The sequence below is a fragment of the Mercenaria mercenaria genome, chromosome 2, assembly GCF_021730395.1.
Source record: "Mercenaria mercenaria strain notata chromosome 2, MADL_Memer_1, whole genome shotgun sequence".
NCBI lineage: Eukaryota > Metazoa > Mollusca > Bivalvia > Venerida > Veneridae > Mercenaria > Mercenaria mercenaria.
In genome coordinates this window covers 86848594-86868909 of record NC_069362.1, presented here as the reverse complement: position 1 = coordinate 86868909, position 20316 = coordinate 86848594, and the positions used below count along the sequence as shown (strand labels likewise).

General features: G+C 37.0%; 1 protein-coding gene across 2 annotated transcripts in view; it reads right to left on the bottom strand.

The window, feature by feature from the left end:
• Positions 1-6916: 6916 nt before the first annotated feature.
• Positions 6917-20316, bottom strand: part of LOC123564504 (eukaryotic translation initiation factor 3 subunit L-like) — a 42676-nt gene continuing 29276 nt past the window's right edge. For both annotated transcript variants that reach the window (XM_045358144.2, XM_045358143.2), the window contains 12 exons: positions 19526-19606; positions 19162-19252; positions 18434-18588; positions 17808-17978; positions 17453-17586; positions 16699-16801; positions 14813-14886; positions 14131-14188; positions 12369-12407; positions 11758-11850; positions 10941-11021; positions 6917-7059 (listed from right to left, as the gene is read on the bottom strand). In XM_045358144.2, coding sequence (XP_045214079.1) covers positions 7027-7059; positions 10941-11021; positions 11758-11850; positions 12369-12407; positions 14131-14188; positions 14813-14886; positions 16699-16801; positions 17453-17586; positions 17808-17978; positions 18434-18588; positions 19162-19252; positions 19526-19606 — 1113 coding nt within the window. In that variant the 3' untranslated portion in view covers positions 6917-7026. The remainder of the gene's footprint in view (positions 7060-10940; positions 11022-11757; positions 11851-12368; positions 12408-14130; positions 14189-14812; positions 14887-16698; positions 16802-17452; positions 17587-17807; positions 17979-18433; positions 18589-19161; positions 19253-19525; positions 19607-20316) is intronic.

Here is a 20316-nt window from a genome sequence, read left to right as displayed (position 1 = left end):
GAAAAGTTCACCTTGATGATATCTAGGTCAAGTTCGAAACTGGGTCACGTGCCTTCAAAAACTAGGTCAGTAGGTCAAATAATAGAAAAACCTTTTGACCTCTCTAGAGGCCATATTTTTTACGGGATCTGTATGAAAGTTGGTCTGAGTGTTCATCTTGATGATATCTAGGTCAAGTTCGAAACTGGGTCACGTGCCTTCAAAAACTAGGTCAGTAGGTCAAATAATAGAAAAACCTTGTGACCTCTCTAAAGGCCATATTTTTCATGGATCTGTATGAAAATTGGTCTGAATGTTCATCTTGATGATATCTAGGTCAAGTTCGAAACAGGGTCATGTGCGGTCAAAAAATAGGTCAGTAGGTCTAAAAATAGAAAAACCTTGTGACCTCTCTAGAGGCCATACTTGTGAATGGATCTCCATTAATATTGGTCAGAATGTTCACCTTGATGATATCTAGGTCAAATTTGAAACTGGGTCACGTGCCTTAAAAAACTAGGTCAGTAGGTCAAATAATAAAAAAACCTTGTGACCTCTCTAGAGGCCATACTTTTTATTGGATCTGTATGAAAGTTGGTCTGAATGTTCATCTTGATGATATCTAGGTCAAGTTCGAAACTGGGTCAACTGCGGTCAAAAACTAGGTCAGTAGGTCTAAAATTATTAAAATCTTTTGACTTCTCTAGAGACCATATTTTTCAATGGATCTTCATGAAAATTGATCTGAATGTTCACCTTGATGATATCTAGGTCAGTTTCGAAACTGGGTCACGTGCGATCAAAAACTAGGCCAGTAGGTATAAAAATAGAAAAACCTTGTGACCTCTCTAGAGGCCATATTTTTCATGAGATCTTCATGAAAATTAGTGAGAATGTTCACCTTGATGATATCTAGGTAAAGTTCAAAACAGGGTCATGTACCTTCGAAAACTAGGTCAGTAGGTCAGATAATAGAAACACCTTGTGACCTCTCTAGAGACCATATTTTTCAATGGATCTTCATGAAAATTGGTCAGAATTTTTATCTTGATAATATCTAGGTCAAGTTCAAAACTGAGTCACATGAGCTCAAAAACTAGGTCACTATGTCAAATAATAGAAAAAACGACGTTATACTCAAAACTGGGTCATGTGGGAAGAGGTGAGCGATTCAGGACCATCATGGTCCTCTTGTTAGACAAAAGTGAACCTTCTCATTTGTTACAATGGGGGCACTGCCTCTTATTGGAGCTTGAAATAGAAATACCTGTAAACGTCTTATTTTTTTGAACAGCTTGGATCTTCATCAAATTCTAAGGTCCTCTACAAAAAAAATTGAAGTTGGGGCACCTGGCCACTTTCAGGGGTAGCACATGATAAAATAGAAATACCCTGAAACACGGTTTGATAGACCTTTCAAACTTTCTGAATTTTAACCCTTAACATGCTAAATTTCTATAATGGACTGGTCCATCTTCCAATTTCGGCAGTACCATTTATCATTTGAAGAGGTGTTTACTAAAAATTTACTGACTGAATAGCAAACAATGCAGACCATGATTAGACTGCATGGATGTGCAGGCTGGTCTTGGTCTGCACTGGTCGCAAAGGCAGAAAAGTTGAAAAAAGGCAGTTTTGTAGAAAAGCATGTCTCTCCCAATGCATAGTCGTATAGGCAAGAAGTCACTAGGGGACACTGGAGAGAGTCAGAGACACTGATGGTTGGCTGCAATAGGGATCGTCTACTTGGCATGTCAAATCATCTCACTAAGTTTCAACATTCTGGGCCTAGTAGTTAAGTTATGAATTGGAAACGTTTTTCCATGTTCACGCCCCTGTGACCTTGACCTTTGATCAAATGAACCCAAAATCAGTAGGGGTCATTTACTCTGCATGTCCAATCACCCTATTAAGTTTCAACATTCCGGGTCAAGTGGTTCTCCACTTACTGATTGGAAAGAGTATTCCATGTTCAGCCCCCAGTGACCCCAAAAACATTAGGGGTCAGCTATGAAGTTTGAAGGTTCTAGGTCAAATGGATCTTAAGTTATTGACCAGAAATGGATTTACATTTTCTGTCCGCTGTGACCTTGACCTTTAATAGTGACCAAAAAAGCATTGGCGGTCATCTACTCTGCATGTCCAATCATCCTATGAAGTTTCAACATTCTGGGTCAAGTGGTTCTCAAGTAAATGACTGGTTTTCCATGTTCAGGCCCCTATGACCTTAACCTTCCATAGAGTGACCCCAAAATCAATAGTGGTCATCTTCTCTGCATGTCCAATTATCCTACGAAGTTTTAACATTTTGGGTCAAGTGGTTCTCAAGTTATTGATAGGAAATGGTTTTCCATGTTCGGGCCCCTGTGACCTTGACCTTTAACAGAGTGACCCCAAAATCAATAGTGGTCATCTTCTCTGCATGTCCAATTATCCTACGAAGTTTTAACATTTTGGGTCAAGTGGTTCTCAAGTTATTGATAGGAAATGGTTTTCCATGTTCGGGCCCCTGTGACCTTGACCTTTAACAGAGTGACCCCAAAATCAATAGGGGTAATCTACTCTGCATGACCAATCATCCTATGAAGTTTCAACATTCTGGGTCAAGTGGTTCTCAAGTTACTGATAGGAAATGGTTTTCCACGTTTGCCCCTTTGATGGAGTGACCCCAAAAACAATAGGGGTCGTCGACTTCATAAGCCCTGCCACCCTATGAAGTTCGAACGTTCTAGGTCAAATGGTTCTCCAGTTATTGATCGGAAATGAAGTGTGACGGACAGGGCAAAAACAATATGTCTCTCCAGTTGGGGAGACATAATAATGGAACCTGTACACAGGTCAGTTCCAAATGTGGTTACTGAGATACCAGTTTACATACAAAAACTTAACCTAATTGGGATATTGAAGAATTGGTAAGTGTAATAGCTCTACCTACTCGATGGTTGAAACCAGTTTTATCAAGCCTTTCAAGATTGTTCAATTATTCCAATTTGTCAGAAAACATGGTCCTCGGGGGAGCAAGGTTATTTTTATATGCCCGAAGAGACGTATTATGTTTTATTATACCTCACATAAATGTCCAATGCAAATTTCCCATTAGTTTAACTTTAATAATATATCGTATTCCCTAGTGATTTTATATCACATGCGCGAAATCGTTATTTTCAATTTCTGTGCAGGGGATATGATCCATAATTTCATATCGCATGCGCAACAGCGTTACTTTGTTTTTCTGCTCGTGATATTATTTTTTTTCATATCACCTGTTCAGAGATTGATACTTTGGCATTGATTAAAAGACTGAGTTGATAAATTTTCAGACGAGGCACATATAATTATACGTTAGGATTAAATTATCCTTTTCTGGTGCTCATGCATGTGCGAACATGGCCGAATTTTCTTTTTTATGCTACATGCAAAATATTTTGAAAACAACTTTTCATCAAATATTGAATCGAAACTACCACAATAAGTTTGGAAATTATCTAACTAAGAAAATGAGTGTTCACACTTATATGTTTCATTTAGAGAACAGAAAGTTATTGCCATTTTTCGAATGCTACTGATTGACGCAATGTTGAAATATTAGAATAAATATAGGGGTCAGCGATATGTAAACGTCTCAACTAAATCTATCAAAAAAGTCTTATTACAAAGCAAAGTCGCCACAAATTATGAGTGCTAACAAGTTAAGACTTTAATTCTGTCATCATTATTTGGTTAGTTATTACTTTTAATGTTAAATACATTATTATGTTGATTTTCCAGTAAATGCTTTGACCCTTATACGTTTTCGGTATAATAAAATAAATATTGCATTCCTGAGAGGGTGATATGAAAAATGTTCACCCCTCAAAGTATGAATATAGGCCTCGGCTGGCGCCTCGGTCAATATTCATATATCTCACGGTGAACATTTTTTATATCACTCAGGAATGCAATATTTATATAATGACGCCGGTGTCCGTCTGTCTGTACATTAGCAATTTCATGTCGGCTTTGTAACTCCTGAACCCCTTGAAGGATTTCGAAGAAACTTAACACAAATTTTCACATTGAGACGCTGCGGAACTGCTAATGCACGGACAGCAGGGTCATAACATGGTACATCCCTTTGGGCATATAAAAAAATAAGAAAGAAACTCATAATGAGGTTAATGAAGAATCCTTCACAAGTCATTTAAAGTGTTTTCTACATTTAGCTCTACAGGCTCTTAAAGGGGCAGACTGCTTACATTTGAACAAAGCTAGATGACATTATGAGACCTTAGATTGATGAAGACCTTCAAGGGGTTCATGAGAAGAAGAGATGTTTCTGTTTTTAGCTCTGGCAGCCCCTTAAAGGTTGGAACTGATCCATTTGAATAAACTTGAGAGAACCAGCCAAATGTTACTTGACCAAGTTTGGTGCAAAAAAGATTTTTCTCTATATTCTATAAAGCAAAACTATCAAAGGGCCATAACTGTGGTAAGAATTGTCACAGCAAAAGTTCCTTCCTTAATGGTCATCTGCACATCAAGCTTGTTCATCTGTTAAAGTCTTAAGCATAATATCCTTTCAATAGGAGTTTGGCACACAAGTCTATATAGCAAAACTATGAAAAGGCCATAACTTCAGTATAAATAGTGACAACAAGAGTTCCTTCCTTTAAGGTCATCTGCACATAAAGCTTGCTCATCTGTGAAAGTTTGAAGCAAATCCGGCTAATACACAGCTACTAAACGCTAGCGCCACCACCGAATTGTGGTGATAAGAAAAAGAGCTATCGACATTTCCGTGGTGCAGCTATCGCCCGTTTGAAAATGTAAATACGTGAGTAAAATTTATATTTTATCTTATATTTTTATTGATAGAACTTTCTTCACAAATCGGAGAATGTAGTTCCGTGTAACAACACTTTAACTAGCGGTTGGCTGTGATTTCATTAAATTAATATGCAAATTGTGGTGTCAGGAGCTTTTCTCCCGAATCTGACAGTGGCATATTTTCATATCAGCCGGTATTCGAACACCATTACGATTAATGGACACGCTGTAAGAACATACCTGCGCATGCAAATTGTGTAGAAATGATAAATAACTATATATGCACACACCATGAATAATAGAATCTCGGGCTAGAAGAAATATTCCAGGATTTTTAAAAGTGGTGGCGCCATAACTTAAGTGATGGCGCAATACAGTAGTGGTGGCGCTGTTACGGCATTCAGTAATACGAACTGCTGATGCATCCGGAACTGATAATATTCCTGCAAGGAATTATGTTATTAAAGAAAGAAAAACACGATCATAGTTTATTTGCCTTTATGAAACATTCTCTATCCAAGAAAAAAAGAAGAACAAAATACTCACAGACTCTTGGGACTCTTGTAGTCAAAGTAAATATTTTCCTTTGTTTAAAATTTCTAACCTTTAAATATTCTACCTAAATACAAACGTAAGTGTACTTTAAATTCAGGTCATGAAAAATAGTAGCAATACTTTTATTTCAAACAAAGATTTGTGTAGAATTTATTTGTTATATTAAGATTCTGAAAGTTACTTGCCTTTGTATATTTACGTCGTTTGCATGCATTGTAAACTAAAGACCCTACTTTCACAATTCTTTCTGAAAAGTACAGTACATTTTCAATTCCAATCGATTAAATATATCAATACAGCTTTAAGCCTTAGATGTACAATCTGAATCCATATAGATGTTGATTATTTTACGATCATGTACAGGTTACTACATGTATTTTGTTGAGTAACGCAATTTGGGTGTAGTGTGGGATAAGTTGATAACATCAATTATTGTAGAAATTTCCGTGGCTTGCAGTCAGACATTTTCATATTTTAAAATTGAATACATCAGCCACTAATCATATACAACAGCGCCACCACTACTGTACAGCGCCACCACTTTGGTGATAGCGCCACCATTTTCAAAAATAGTCGTGTTTTAACTTTTTACTGTGCTTTTCGTCAGTCTTTGGTGTATGGGAATACGTGTTATTCAGGTTTACACGATTTGCATGCGCAAGTATGTTTTTACAGTATGTCTTATCATCGGAATGTTGTTCGAATACTAGCCGATATGAAAATATGCCACTGTCAAATTCGGGTGAAAAGCTCCTGGCACCACAGTTTGCATAATATTTTAATGAAATTACAGCCAACCGCTAGTAAAACTGTTGTTACACGGAACTACATTCTCCGATTTTCGAAAAACGTTTTATCAATAAAAATATAAGATAAAATATAAATTTTACTCACGTGTTTACATTTTCAAACGGGCGATAGCTGCACCACGGAAATGTCAATAGCTCTTTTCCTTATCACCACAATTTGGTGGTGGCGCTAGCGTTTAGTAGCCGTGTAATAGTGTGGGAGGAGTTGGACACAGGAATTCTGGATGTACAGACAGCAGCAAAGCTATTATGTCCCCTACATAAATGTTGATGGACAGACAAAAGGGGAATAGTCACAACAGCTCATCTTGATCACATTGCCCTCTGGTTAGTTAATGAAAAGCTAAAGCTGTATCAGAACCATCTGAGGATGCCTAAAGTTAAATTTGGTTGAATCTAATATTAAAGTTCTTCAGAGGCCAAATCATATAAAATGCCATATATAGCCATGTAGTCTACAGCGGCCATTTGGGTAATAATCATTGAATCCCTATCAACAGACTGCGGATCTTCTAGCCAAACGTTACTTGAAAGCTTGATAGACAGTGACAAACTATCACTATGGACCCTTCTACTTATGTTTAGAGCTGACAGCAAGAATCTGAATCTCTACTTTCGATGCTGCCAGCACTCCTTCATATTCCAGCTGGTAGATCAGTGCAGAAGTTGTTGAAGCTTGCCAAAGGCAAGGCACTTGTCTGTGTTATGAATAACATCCTTTAGGTTGTAAGCTGAGCTCAAAGGCACGTTAACAAAAACAATATAAATAACTTCAGAATTTTATTTCTAATTCATGATTTTAAACATCTGAAGAGCGAGTTATTGTTTTTTCAGTCATTTTTACTGTCATTTTAGTTTTAGCACTTGGTTGTTCTTTTCATGCCTGAATATTCTTCAAACTTCTAGTAATCTGAAATAAGAAATTAGAAATACTATTAACATTTCAAACCTTGACGGTGACCTATGCAAATATTTTATAACAATGCTCTGAGTCTGAAATTTTTTCTATCAATTGACCCAGTGACCTACTTTTTTATCCTATATGATCAAGTTTTAATACTGGCCTAGATTCATGAAAGAAAAACTCTGACCTGGTCTTATACAGAACAAGAAGAAATTATGGCTTCAACAATCTTTTTCTATGACTTTACCCAGTGGCACAGTTTGTGTCCAAAGATGACTTAGTTTTTACAACGTGCGAAATTTTAGTGAGACAAACATTTTGACAAAGTTTTATTCAGATTTGGCCAAAATCATTACCTATATGAATACTAGAAAATGCTTTTGTAAAAAAGCGCATGTCTCCCCCAATGCAAAGTCCTATAGGCAAGAAGTCAATAGGGGTCAGGAGCGAAAGTCAAAGAGACACTGATGGTTGGCTGCAATAGGGATCATCTACTTGGCATGTCCAGTCATCCCGCTAAATTTCAACACTCGTGGCCTAGTGGTTCTCAAGTCACTGTTCAGGCTCCTGTGACCCTGACCTTTGATCAAGTGACCTCAAAATAAATAGGGGTCATGTACTCTGCATGTCCAATCATCCTATTAAGTTTCAACATTGTAGGTCAAGTGGTTCTCAAGTAATTTCCAAAAAATGATTTTACATGAACAGGCCACTGTGACCTTGACCTTTAATAGACTGACCCCAAAATCAATAGGGGTCATCTATTCTGCATGTTCAATCATCCTATGAAGTTTCAACATTCTGGGTCAAATGGTTCTCAAGTTATTGATCGGAACTGGTTATCAATGTTCAGGCCCCTGTGACCTTGACCTTTAACGGAGTGACCCCAAAAACAATAAGGGTCATTTACTCTGCATGAACAATCATCCTATGAAGTTTCAACATTCTGGGTTGAGAGGTTCTCAAGTTATTGATCGGAAATGGTTTTCCATGTTCAGGCCCCTGTGGCCTTGACCTTTAACAGAGTGACCCTAAAATCGTTATGGTTCATCTACTCTGCATGACCAATAATCCTACGAAGTTTCATCATTCTGGGTCAAGTGGTTCTCAAGTTACTGACCGGAAATGGATTTCAATGTGCGGGCCCCTGTGACCTTGACCTTTCACAGAGTGACCCCAAAATCGTTAGGGGTCATCTACTCTTTATGATCAATCATCCTATTAAGTTTCAACATTCTGGGTCAAGTGGTTCTCAAGTTACTGACCAGAAATGGTTTTCAATGTTCAGGCCCCTGTGACCTTGACCTTTAATGGAGTGACCCCAAAATCGACAGGGGTTATCTACTTTGCATGTACAATCATCCTATGAAGTTTCAACATTCTGGGTCAAGTGGTTCTCTAGTTATTGATCAGAAATGGTTTTCAATGTTCAGGCCCCTGTGACCTTGACCTTTGACGGAGTGATCCCATAATCAATAAGGGTCATCTACTCTTTATGACCAATCATCCTATTAAGTTTCAACATTCTGGGTCAAGTGGTTCTCAAGTTACTGACCGGAAATGGTTTTCAATGTTCAGGCTCCTGTGACCTTGACCTTTAATGGAGTGACCCCAAAATCGACAGGGGTTATCTATTTTGCATGTACAATCATCCTATGAAGTTTCAAAATTCTGGGTCAAGTGATTCTCTAGTTATTGATCAGAAATGGTTTTCAATGTTCAGGCCCCTGTGACCTTGACCTTTGACAGAGTGATCCCATAATCAGTAAGGGTCATCTGCTCTTTATGACCAATCATCCTATCAAGTTTCAACATTCTGGGTCAGGTGGTTCTCTAGTTATTGATTGGAAATGGTTTTCAATGTTCAGGCCCCTGTGACCTTGACCTTTGACGGAGTGAGACCTTGACCTTTGACGGAGTGACCCCAAAATCAATAGGGGTCATCTACTCTTCATGACCAATCATCCTATGAAGTTTCAACATTCTGGGTCAAGTGGTTCTCAAGTTATTGATCGGAACTTGTTATCAATGTTCAGGCCCCTGTGACCTTGACCTTTAACGGAGTGACCCCAAAAACAATAAGGGTCATTAACTCTGCATGAACAATCATCCTATGAAGTTTCAACATTCTGGGTTGAGAGGTTCTCAAGTTATTGATCGGAAATGGTTTTCCATGTTCAGGCCCCTGTGGCCTTGACCTTTAACAGAGTGGACCCTAAAATCGTTAGGGTACATCTACTCAGCATGACCCAAACTCCTATGAAGTTTCATCATTCTGGGTCAAGTGGTTCTCAAGTTACTGACCGGAAATGGATTTCAATGTGCGGGCCCCTGTGACCCTTTACCTTCACGAGTGACCCCAAAATCGTTAGGGGTCATCTACTCTTTATGACCAATCATCCTATTAAGTTTCAACATTCTGGGTCAAGTGGTTCTCAAGTTACTGACCGAAAATGGTTTTCAATGTTCAGGCCCCTGTGACCTTGACCTTTAATGGAGTGACCCCAAAATCGACAGGGGTTATCTACTTTGCATGTACAATCATCCTATGAAGTTTCAACATTCTGGGTCAAGTGGTTCTCTAGTTATTGATCAGAAATGGTTTTCAATGTTCAGGCCCCTGTGACCTTGACCTTTGACGGAGTGATCCCATAATCAATAAGGGTCATCTACGCTTTATGACCAATCATCCTATTAAGTTTCAACATTCTGGGTCAAGTGGTTCTCAAGTTACTGACCGGTAATGGTTTTCAATGTTCAGGCCCCTGTGACCTTGACCTTTCATGGAGTGACCCCAAAATCGACAGGGGTTATCTACTTTGCATGTACAATCATCCTATGAAGTTTCAACATTCTGGGTCAAGTGGTTCTCTAGTTATTGATCAGAAATGGTTTTCAATGTTCAGGCCCCTGTGACCTTGGCCTTTGACAGAGTGATCCTATAATCAATAAGGGTCATCTGCTCTTTATGACCAATCATCCTATCAAGTTTCAACATTCTGGGTCAGGTGGTTCTCTAGTTATTGATTGGAAATGGTTTTCAATGTTCAGGCCCCTGTGACCTTGGCCTTTGACAGAGTGATCCTATAATCAATAAGGGTCATCTGCTCTTTATGACCAATCATCCTATCAAGTTTCAACATTTTGGGTCAAGTGGTTCTCTAGTTATTGATCGGAAATGGTTTTCAATGTTCAGGCCCTTGTGACCTTGACCTTTGACAGAGTGACCCCAAAATCAATAGGGGTCATCTACTCTTCATGACCAATCATCCTATGAAGTTTCAACATTCTGGGTCAAGTGGTTCTCTAGTTATTGATCGGAAATGGTTTTCAATGTTCAGGCCCCTGTGACCTTGACCTTTGATGGAGTGACCCCAAAAACAATAGGGGTCGTCTACTCCAGCATCCCTACAACCGTATGAAGTTTGAAGGTTCTAGGTCAAATGGTTCTCCAGTTATTGCTCGGAAATGAAGTGTGACGTACGGACGGACAGGGCAAAAACAATACGTCTCCTGGGGGAGACATAATTAATAACTGAACTGCTGACAACTGACAACAAACTGACAAAGGGCAGTCACAATAGCTCACCATGTGCACTCTGGCTCAGGTGGGTCAAAAATGCAAAATATTTAATTTTCTGCACCTTAATACATTGATAAACTATATTGCTAAAAAGGCGAAAAAATACTTAGTTAGAGGTGCAATACTCACATAAAAGTTCGGTAAAATCTATTTAAGATTTAAGAAAATAGGAACTTAATACTAAAGCATTTTGCAAATCCATTTCTGATATAGATGTGAAATGCAGTGTTATAAAACAATTATTTTATTACTTGTCATTTTTGAACAAGAGTTATAAATGGCAATGTCAAAATATTGATCAAACCTCTTCAAACTTGTGAATCTGTCTGATGAAGAAATCACCGTATCTCCTAGCAACCTTTGTATCAGCTATATGTACCATATCCTGTAATATATGAAATAAGAGACTATACACAAGAACCCTGTATTTGTGAATGCCATGTAACAGTTGCCTGGTTATTTCCTGCAATCTATGCATATTTGTAAGTTACAATTTTTTTTTTACTATTGTATAACTGTTGAATTTACCTTTACATTTCTTACCATGGGAAGTGAGGAGGAACAGTCAGAAAGATATAGTAAAAGTCAGTAGAAGTAAAATGTAAACTATCAAGTAAACTTCTGGCATGACTTAGTTATAACCAAGTGGTGTAAAATGGGCATTTTCTGGTTCCTGTCCCCTCTAAACTATTATTGGGTGGTTCTTCCATTGAGGAAACTTAACCAGATAATGCAAAAAAAAAAATATGCATTCCAATTATGATGACTGAAATATTTTACTATCACCTTAGCCTGATGTTGATATGCAACTGTAATGATATTTAAGTTTTCTGTCAATGATAGTAAATGTTCTAAGGTCTTATTTTATTTGCATTTCACTGCTTTCAAAAAACTGATCCTGGTCACTACTAGGGAAGTGCAGTTTGGTTTAAAGCAGGCTTTTTACCTGAGCTGCCGTTACCTTCTACATCAGACCAACACTACATCAACTGTTGACTATAAGATAGCTTAACATACAGAAGAAATGTTCAGTTGCTGTATCATTCCTATGGTACAAATTACAATAATTCTGATGAACAATCATCTATTATCTCACACAGAAGTACACAAACAAAACTTACCTTGTCAATGTAGAAATCCACTTCTGAAGCCGACTGAAATTCTCCCTCCAAACCACTTGTTCCTTTTGTCCATACAACATTCTTCATCTTGTGCTGAATAAAAAAAAACCCAAAATAATGCAGAAACTTATTCTTACATGTCATAACATGGAACTTACCTGATAAATTTAATGTCTAGTACGTACCTGATAAATGTCTAGTAAGTACCTGATAAATGTCTAGTACGTACCTGATAAATGTCTTGTCATACCGGTATATGGGATAAAAAGATCATGGTGCAACAATGTTAAAAAAAAATCAAGCTAAATTTGTATATATTTAGGACATAATTTATGACGCAACTAGTCAGCATTGATTTTATTGTACCCAGAATTCCCTAAAAAAAATAAAACTCAAACATACCTTCTTTTTTTTAAATAATGATGAAGTTATTACTGGATTTAAGAAGGACAGTATATGAAAACATCTATCAATATTATTCTTCCATTACTACCCAAATTGTCAGCTTTTAAATATACCAAATGGAAACTAAAGAAAATGTAAGTTACATTAGAACACACATCCTTGAAGCACTTTCACCAGTATTACATACTTGTACCAAATAAACATACCTTAAAACACATCAAATGTTGCTTCAACTCATCTTCACTCTGAAAAACAAACACCCAGATTTTTTTCGGTATGCAAATATATCTTCCTCATTTGTACCTTCTTAAAATTGGAAATATATCTGACAGTGATACATTACATACAAATTTCATTTCTGTGTGAAGTGTTTTGTGAGTAGGATAAAGTATATAGAGGATATTTTATTGTTTCAGTGTAAGACTGAAATAATTTCCACTCAGTGAATTCCAGATGCAATATTTTCATAACAGAGTGAAAATCTCTTGTTCAAAGTAAGATATTTAATCATGGGTAAAACAAACAAATTTTGTTTCGTTTCATGTCTTTTAAATGGTTCTGAGCAAAATCTCTTTCATATGAATTTTTTAATGTAAAATCACCAGATATTATATTTCACTGATATAATCAATAATTAAACAGAGAACATATAATAAATATTCTTTTCGCTTCATTTTGAAACTTAAATGTTCTTACCCTCTATTCTAACACAAGTATACAATTAGTATCAACTTTAACTAGAGATGCTTTTGAGAAAAGCGCATGTCTCCCACAACTGCCCCTTAGATGATGAAAAATGTTAGTTTCTCTAGATGTTTTAGACGAGTGGATCCAATTAGATGGTCTGGATGAGTGGATCCAATCAGTAATTCAAGGGCCATAAATCAAAAGTGCCTGGGCGGATTTGGCTAGTTATCTAACTTGGGTAAGGTCTTATGGCCAAACACATTTTGTTCAAGTTTGGTGAAGATCGGATGAGAAATGTTCGACTTAGAGAGCGGACAAGAGTAAACAGACGGATTTTTTCTGTAATTCAAGGGCCATAACTCTAAAATGCCTGGACCGATTTGGCTGGTTATCGAACTTGGCCGAGGTCTCATGGTCAAACACATTTTGTTCAAGTTTGATGAAGATCGGATGAGAAATGTTCGACTTAGAGTGCGGACAAGAGTAAAAAGGCCGATTTTTCGATAATTCAAGGGTCGTAACTCCAAAATGCTGGACCAATTTGGCTAGTTATCGAACTTGGCCGAGGTGTCATGTTCAAACACATTTTGTTCAAGTTTGGTGAAGATCGATTGAGAAATGTTCGATTAAGAGTGCAGACATGAGTAAAAAGGCCAATTTTTCGATAATTCAAGGGCCGTAACTCCAAAATGCCTGGACCGATTTGGCTAGTTATCGAACTTGGCCGAGCTCTCATGGTCAAACAAGTTTTGTTTAAGTTTGGTGAAGATTGGATGAGAAATATTCAAATTAGAGTGCGGACAAGAGTAAAAAGACCGATTTTGGTAATTTAAGGGCCAGAACTCCAAGACGCCTGGACCGATTTGGCTAGTTATCGAACTTGGCCGAGGTCTTATGGTCAAACACATTTTGTTCAAGTTTGGTGAAAATCGGATGAGAAATGTTCGACTTTGAGTGCGGACAAGCTTTGTGACAGACACACACACAGACTGGAGTAAATCTATATGTCTCCCACACCACTGTGTGGTGGGAGACATAATTAATTGAAAATGACCCTTAAAATAGATAGACTGTACCTGGAACAATTTGGACATATTAAACTTTTAAGTTAATTTCCCTCATGAACATAAAATAAATGAAGTATACTTCTGATAGATAACAGACCATGCATAGAAGTAACTAATTTTTAATCTTCATAAATATGACATTTCTGTTGATTTCATTTGTGAGAAATAGAAAAATTGTTATAACTTTTGGCCAAGGAAAAAATCTGTAACTTACCATGTCCATAAATATTGCCAACTTCTGTATAGGCAGAGTTGTGTACAGTTTCAGGTAGCTGAAAACATATTACAACATGTCTTAGTAAATGGTACACTTTGTTTGAATTCAGTAAATATTCTAGAAAAGCCAAGATCTTGTCTTATTAATTATTATCTACATGTGAAAGATGAGATTAAAGCTTTTATTGCATGAAAATGTGATCCAAACAAGAGCACGACAATGTGGAGCAATATACGCCCAAAGGTATGACCTTTGACACCCAAGTGTGACCTTGACCTTGAAGCAAGCCATCCAAAACATGCACTCTGCACATCGTCTTAATGTGGTGATAATTTATGTTAAGTTCTTTCGAAATCCTTCAAGCAGTTCAAGAGTTACAGAGCAGACACGAAACAGTCATATGACCCTTGACCCCTCTGACCTTGACCTTGAAATGAACCTTCCAAAACATGTGCTCTGCACGTTGTTTTGATGTGGTGAACATTTATGTCAAGTTTCTTCGAAATCCTTTAAGGGGTTTAAGAGTTAGAGTGGACACAAAATTGCTAACAGACGGACGAACACAGGCATAATACGTCCCTTTGGGCGTATAAAAAGGATGATATGATACCAAGCTTAGTGCAGGGTATGAAAATCAGAACGCGAAGTCACTTCAAGAGAAATCCTATTGTGTGTTTACCTTCTTATAGTTGGTATAAGAATCTGCTGGGCCACTTCTTCAATGAAGACCTTACACTGTAGCATGAATGGTTCCTGAAATGAAAAAATAAAACTTAGTCAATCTAACTGTTAAATCAAACAGTTATCTGTATTCATAACATGATCAATGGTTTTTGAAAGAAGACTTTCTTAAAGATCTGTTCATGAACACCCCACTCCCACACATCACACACAACATACAAAGAGCTCTCTAAAATTAGGAGATAAAAATCATAAATAGCAACTTTATGCTCTGCTTTGGTTGTGTGTTGTTCTTGGCTTGAATAACAAGGCAGTCTGGAAGACAGCTATATCCCTCGCCTCTGTTATGGATAGTGAAAGGGTTGATGGTATTGGGTGGAAGCATTAAACATTTGAGTTGTGACCTTGACCTTGAGCTGGCATGGGTGAATTTTAAAGTCTGCACATCGTCTTGATATGGGGAATATTACAGCCAAGTCATATTTAAATCCTTTAAAGGATTTAGGAGATACAGAGCGGACACAAAATGGAAGGCTCAAACCTTTGACCTTGAGTCGTGACCTTGACCTTGAGCTGACTCGTGAGTTCTGCATATCATCTTGGTGAGGTGATCATTTGACCAAAGTTTCATGAAAATCTTTCAAGGGGTTTAGGAGATACAGAGCGAACACAGAATGGAAGGCTCTAACCTTTGACCTCGAGTTGTGACCTTGACCTTGAGCCAACATGGCTGACTCATGAGTTCTGCACACTGTCTTGGATCATTTGACCAAAGTTTCATGAAAATCTTCAAGGGGTTATCAGACACAAAATGGAAGGCTCAAACCTTTGACCTTGAGTTGTGACCTTGACCTCGACTTTGAGCCGACATGGCTGACTCATAAGTTTGCATATCGTCTTGATGAGGTGATCATATGACCCAAGTTTCATGAAAATCCTTCAAGGGGTTTAAGTTATATGGAGACAACTGTTATGGACAGACGGTAGAGACCATTCCTATAACCCTCCATCACTCGTGGCAGGGAATTAAAACATGTCGAGCCCACCTTTTGACCCATAACTGTGACCTTGACCTTTCAGAGTCAGTCTCATTGAGTTAAACATTCATGCAAATACAAACAAGATACAAGATTCCTCAATGCATGTCAAAGTTATGGGCCGGATAAGATCTGACATGACCTTTGACCTCCAACTGTGACCTTGACCTTTGAGATAGGAACCTAGGGTTTGCGCATAACATTTCATCTCACTGAGGTTAACATTCATGCCAAATATAAACAAGATTCCTCAATGCATGTCAATGTTATCGGCCAGACAAGATCTGACATGACCTTTGACCTCCAACTATGACCTTGACCTTTGAATGTATGTATCAATGCATGTCAATGTTATCGGCCAGACCAGATCTGACATGACCTTTGACCTCCAACTATGACCTTGATCTTTGAAATAGGAACCTGGAGTTTGTGCATGACACTCCATCTCACTGAGGTTAACATTCACGCCAAATATAAACAAGATTGCTCATGCATGTCAAAGTTATAGTCTGGACAAACAAATCCAGACAGACGGACGCACATACACCGAACAGCCATTTGGACAACTATGTCTTCGCATCCGCAAGCAGACTCAACAAAAATGTCTTACAAGGGGCATTAACTCTGGCAACAATCATTCAGCCCTAAAATACTGATGATATGAGAAACTAGCCATGGCACTTAATCTTTCTAATAAGTTTAGATGAAATCCAACCAGTAGTTACAGAGAAGTAATCTGGACAAACTTCTGAGACTGATGGATGGACCGACAGACAGCACAAAATCAATATATCTCACCACATACAAAGAGACATAATTTAGAATAACTTTTAATTATTTAACATACCTTATGAAAGTTCAGCATCTGCACAGTGTCATAGTTAGGTGGTACTGGAGACAGAAATTTCGGGCAAGCAAATGAGAAATTCTGTTCAAATTCCTGAAGGTCACTGTAACATAAACACAATTCTTTCATAGCCAAATTTCGAAGTGAGTGTGGGAAGTCATCACAAAAATGCCATATATAAATGGCCACTGATATTATTAAATATTATTGGTAGAAACTCAGTGGTTAAGCACTTGAGACTGATTTATGTGCAACTTATTACTGGGTTCAAACCTCACCATGTCTCAAATTCTTTTATGTGAAGAAGGTATTCAGCATCTGCACTGCCTTGGTACACATCTGTGTTTGAAATAATACCTCAAACATTAAAACAGCATTAGCCTTAGTTATAGGAGTGACTTGAAACCAAAACATGTATGACCTGTTTATGTAACAACTGTGTTTAACCAAAATACAAATACTGTGAAATCATTAATATTTGTGGGGGACTAATTTTAGTGGTTGAGTCAATCTGCGAAATTAAATCCCAAAGAACAAGTAAAATTCCCAAATTCTTTTTAAGTTCAAAAGTTGAAATCCACGAATTCATATCCCCACAAAATTGCCATTTTGACCAAAACCACGAAATTTCATGCCCACAAAATTAAATGATTTTAAAGTATAAATGTATGTAAGAAATGACCACTGCTTTTCACTATAACTGAAAATCTCTACACTTATATGAAGTTGCAATAAATAATTTCGCTGTACTTACGCCTTAGACATTCGCAGCATTTTATCAGCAAATTTTTCACGCAACTGTGAGTGAACACTTTCATCAATTCTGATTGGATGAAGTACGAGACATATTGCCAGTAAGGTGTACATCTTGTCATTCATCTTGGTGATCTAAATTACACAGAATATACATAACATGTCATCTTTCACAAAAAGAAGTAACATTCCAAAGTCTATAGCTATCAGAAATTTATAAGAAATATAGACATATTTAATTCGACAGCTGCCAACAATTTGAAAGGTAGCATTTCAGGGTAGCATAGCATGACAGTGTATTAAATTAAGTTATATAAACAAATGCAAAAACAATATTTTTTAAAACAGACTTTTACCTGATCATACATCTGTACTCTGGTCTGAAACATCTGTTTTGTCCGCTGTATGTACAGTAATATGTTAGAGAATGTACGTATTGCATCCTGGTATCGTCGCATCATCATATATGCAAAACCAACATAGTAGAACGTCGTGATCTGGCAGGCTGGTACACGGGAATACATGTTCTGTAAAACGTGAATAACATTTAAACTGATTATGGTTTTTCAATTGATATAAGAACAGAAGACATCTTTCTTACAGATGGTATATTAGATTTTGCAGCTTATCATTTCTTGTCAGAGTGCTGTTTGATATATATTTCTACCAGCTGGTGTATGTTTCATCTTCTTCTATTGTCCATTTTATGGTTTTAATTTTGTTCATAAGCATGACAAAACTTTATTTAATTCATAGTTCTTTTTTAAACTGACATGCTTTCAGCCTTACCTGAACCTGCCATAAGAAAAACACAAAATGCTAAAATTGACATTTTTTTTTCTGTGAAACTGCCAACCATGCAATCTACCTTATAATCTGGAAAAGTGAATGTAAAATTAATAATTAGAGTTAAGAACATTTAAACAGTTTCTTTTAAAATATTGATTAAATAAAAGTTATTTATAAGATGTTATATAAAGACCTTTTTGTTGAAGTCGATATTTTCAAGCACTTTGAGGGCCTGGTAGTAGTCTCCGAGTAGAGAGTGGAGTCTGAGCAGGCCAATCAGACTGAAGTATCCCAACATCTTATACAGTGACTGCTGACCAAACTCTCCCGATACACTGTCTGGATCTCCTGTAATATCAAATTTAACAATTGTGTTAGTGTAAAATAGGTAAAAACATGGTGGTTCTCTGTTAACAGCGTGTTATTGTAACTACTAGTGGACAGTAAAACTAGGAACAAAAGAACTCAACTGTTACTATCTGACTGTGAGCTTCCTAATAATTTATTCAACAGACATAGATGTAAGAAACTTCCATTTAAAAGATGTTTGTTTGAGGTTTAGCACTACTTTTCAACAGTATTTCAGTTATTTAACCTAACCTGTGCACCTGCATTCTAGTACTTACCGTGTTGTCTGCAAATATTTGCCAACTTCTCCAACTGAACCAGAAGTACAGGATGAATGATTTCTGACAAAATACTCCATCAAATAAAGATGGAGAACATACATCTCACCTGGAGATATAACACACAACTTCATGATGCATAGATCTGTGCTCTTGCTCTTCAGCTGGCAGGCTGGTTCAACAAATGAATTTTCATTTTCTATATTTCAGTTGTACTGAAGGAGTATAAAAACATGGTGTGAAACTGGTAAATGTTAATCAGCCATACTTTATTAGGAAAATTAAACCTGCTTACCACCACTGGCATATACTTCAAGCTGTCTGTTAATGTTGGACTTCTCCACCAGAGAGTGAAGCACATTTAGAACACTGTGCACATTCCAGATCTAAAATACATATTCAGTATATAACTGGCCGTGTCAAAAGACAAACTACTGCAAAAGGTAGGACTAACATAGATGGCAGATTGTCGAGACATCATTTTATTCAGTTACCTATATTAGTATGTAACTATATATCTCCAAGTGAACTTGACTTTATTGTTGCAAAAGGAGAAGAAAGTCCCTTTCAAATTATATAAAGGCAGTTCATCAAGTAAGTTAATATTATTTCTTAAAGGTTTGTTTGCAAGGTGTTGATACAGGTAAGCATGTACATACCTTAGGGTTGTTTCTGAGGACATCAATTTCCTCAGGCAGTTTCTTGCCAATCTTACATCTATAGATACTGAATGATTGGAACTGAAAATAAACGAAGGGAATGCCTTCAAATAAATTTAAAATGCACCAACTTGAAGCAAAAATTCAGTGAATTTATATCCCCTGCCAAATAGGTTGTTTTTGTTAATGAGTATTTTGAAAGATATTCAATTTCCAGGTATACACAAGCTATGTATAATAGGATTGTGCCATGGTTTCATGTTGGTTCCTATTGGTTACCCAATCAAGGGGAAAACTGCCTTATAGTGATCTATATTTGTATTAAGTTTCAAGATCCATCAATGGGTTACTTTGTTTTGTGGAAATTTATGAATTTTGAAACAATTAATGGGCAAAAACTCTGTTGTAACTGTAAAGTTGCATGAAGATCAATCAATAGGTTACCTAGATACAGTCAAAAATCCCTATTTTTACCAAATCTATGGGGAGATTCAAGGGTTTAATACTAAATGTAAGCAAAGATCATTGGTTAACTAATAATTATGTGAGATTTGGTGATTCTAGCTAAAATACTTTTTTAATTATAAGCATTTTCAATTTCGGATGGACAGATGCACACACAGACATATGAACAGCTGGACAGACAATGCCAAAACAATATCCCTCTGCCTTCAGCAAGAGATAATCATATTTAGAACTCTATTGATGTTGAGGGGATTTTTCATCAAAAATAGAAACCTTCATGTTTAAACTGACAGCATATAGCATAAACAAGAAAAGGTATTCAAATA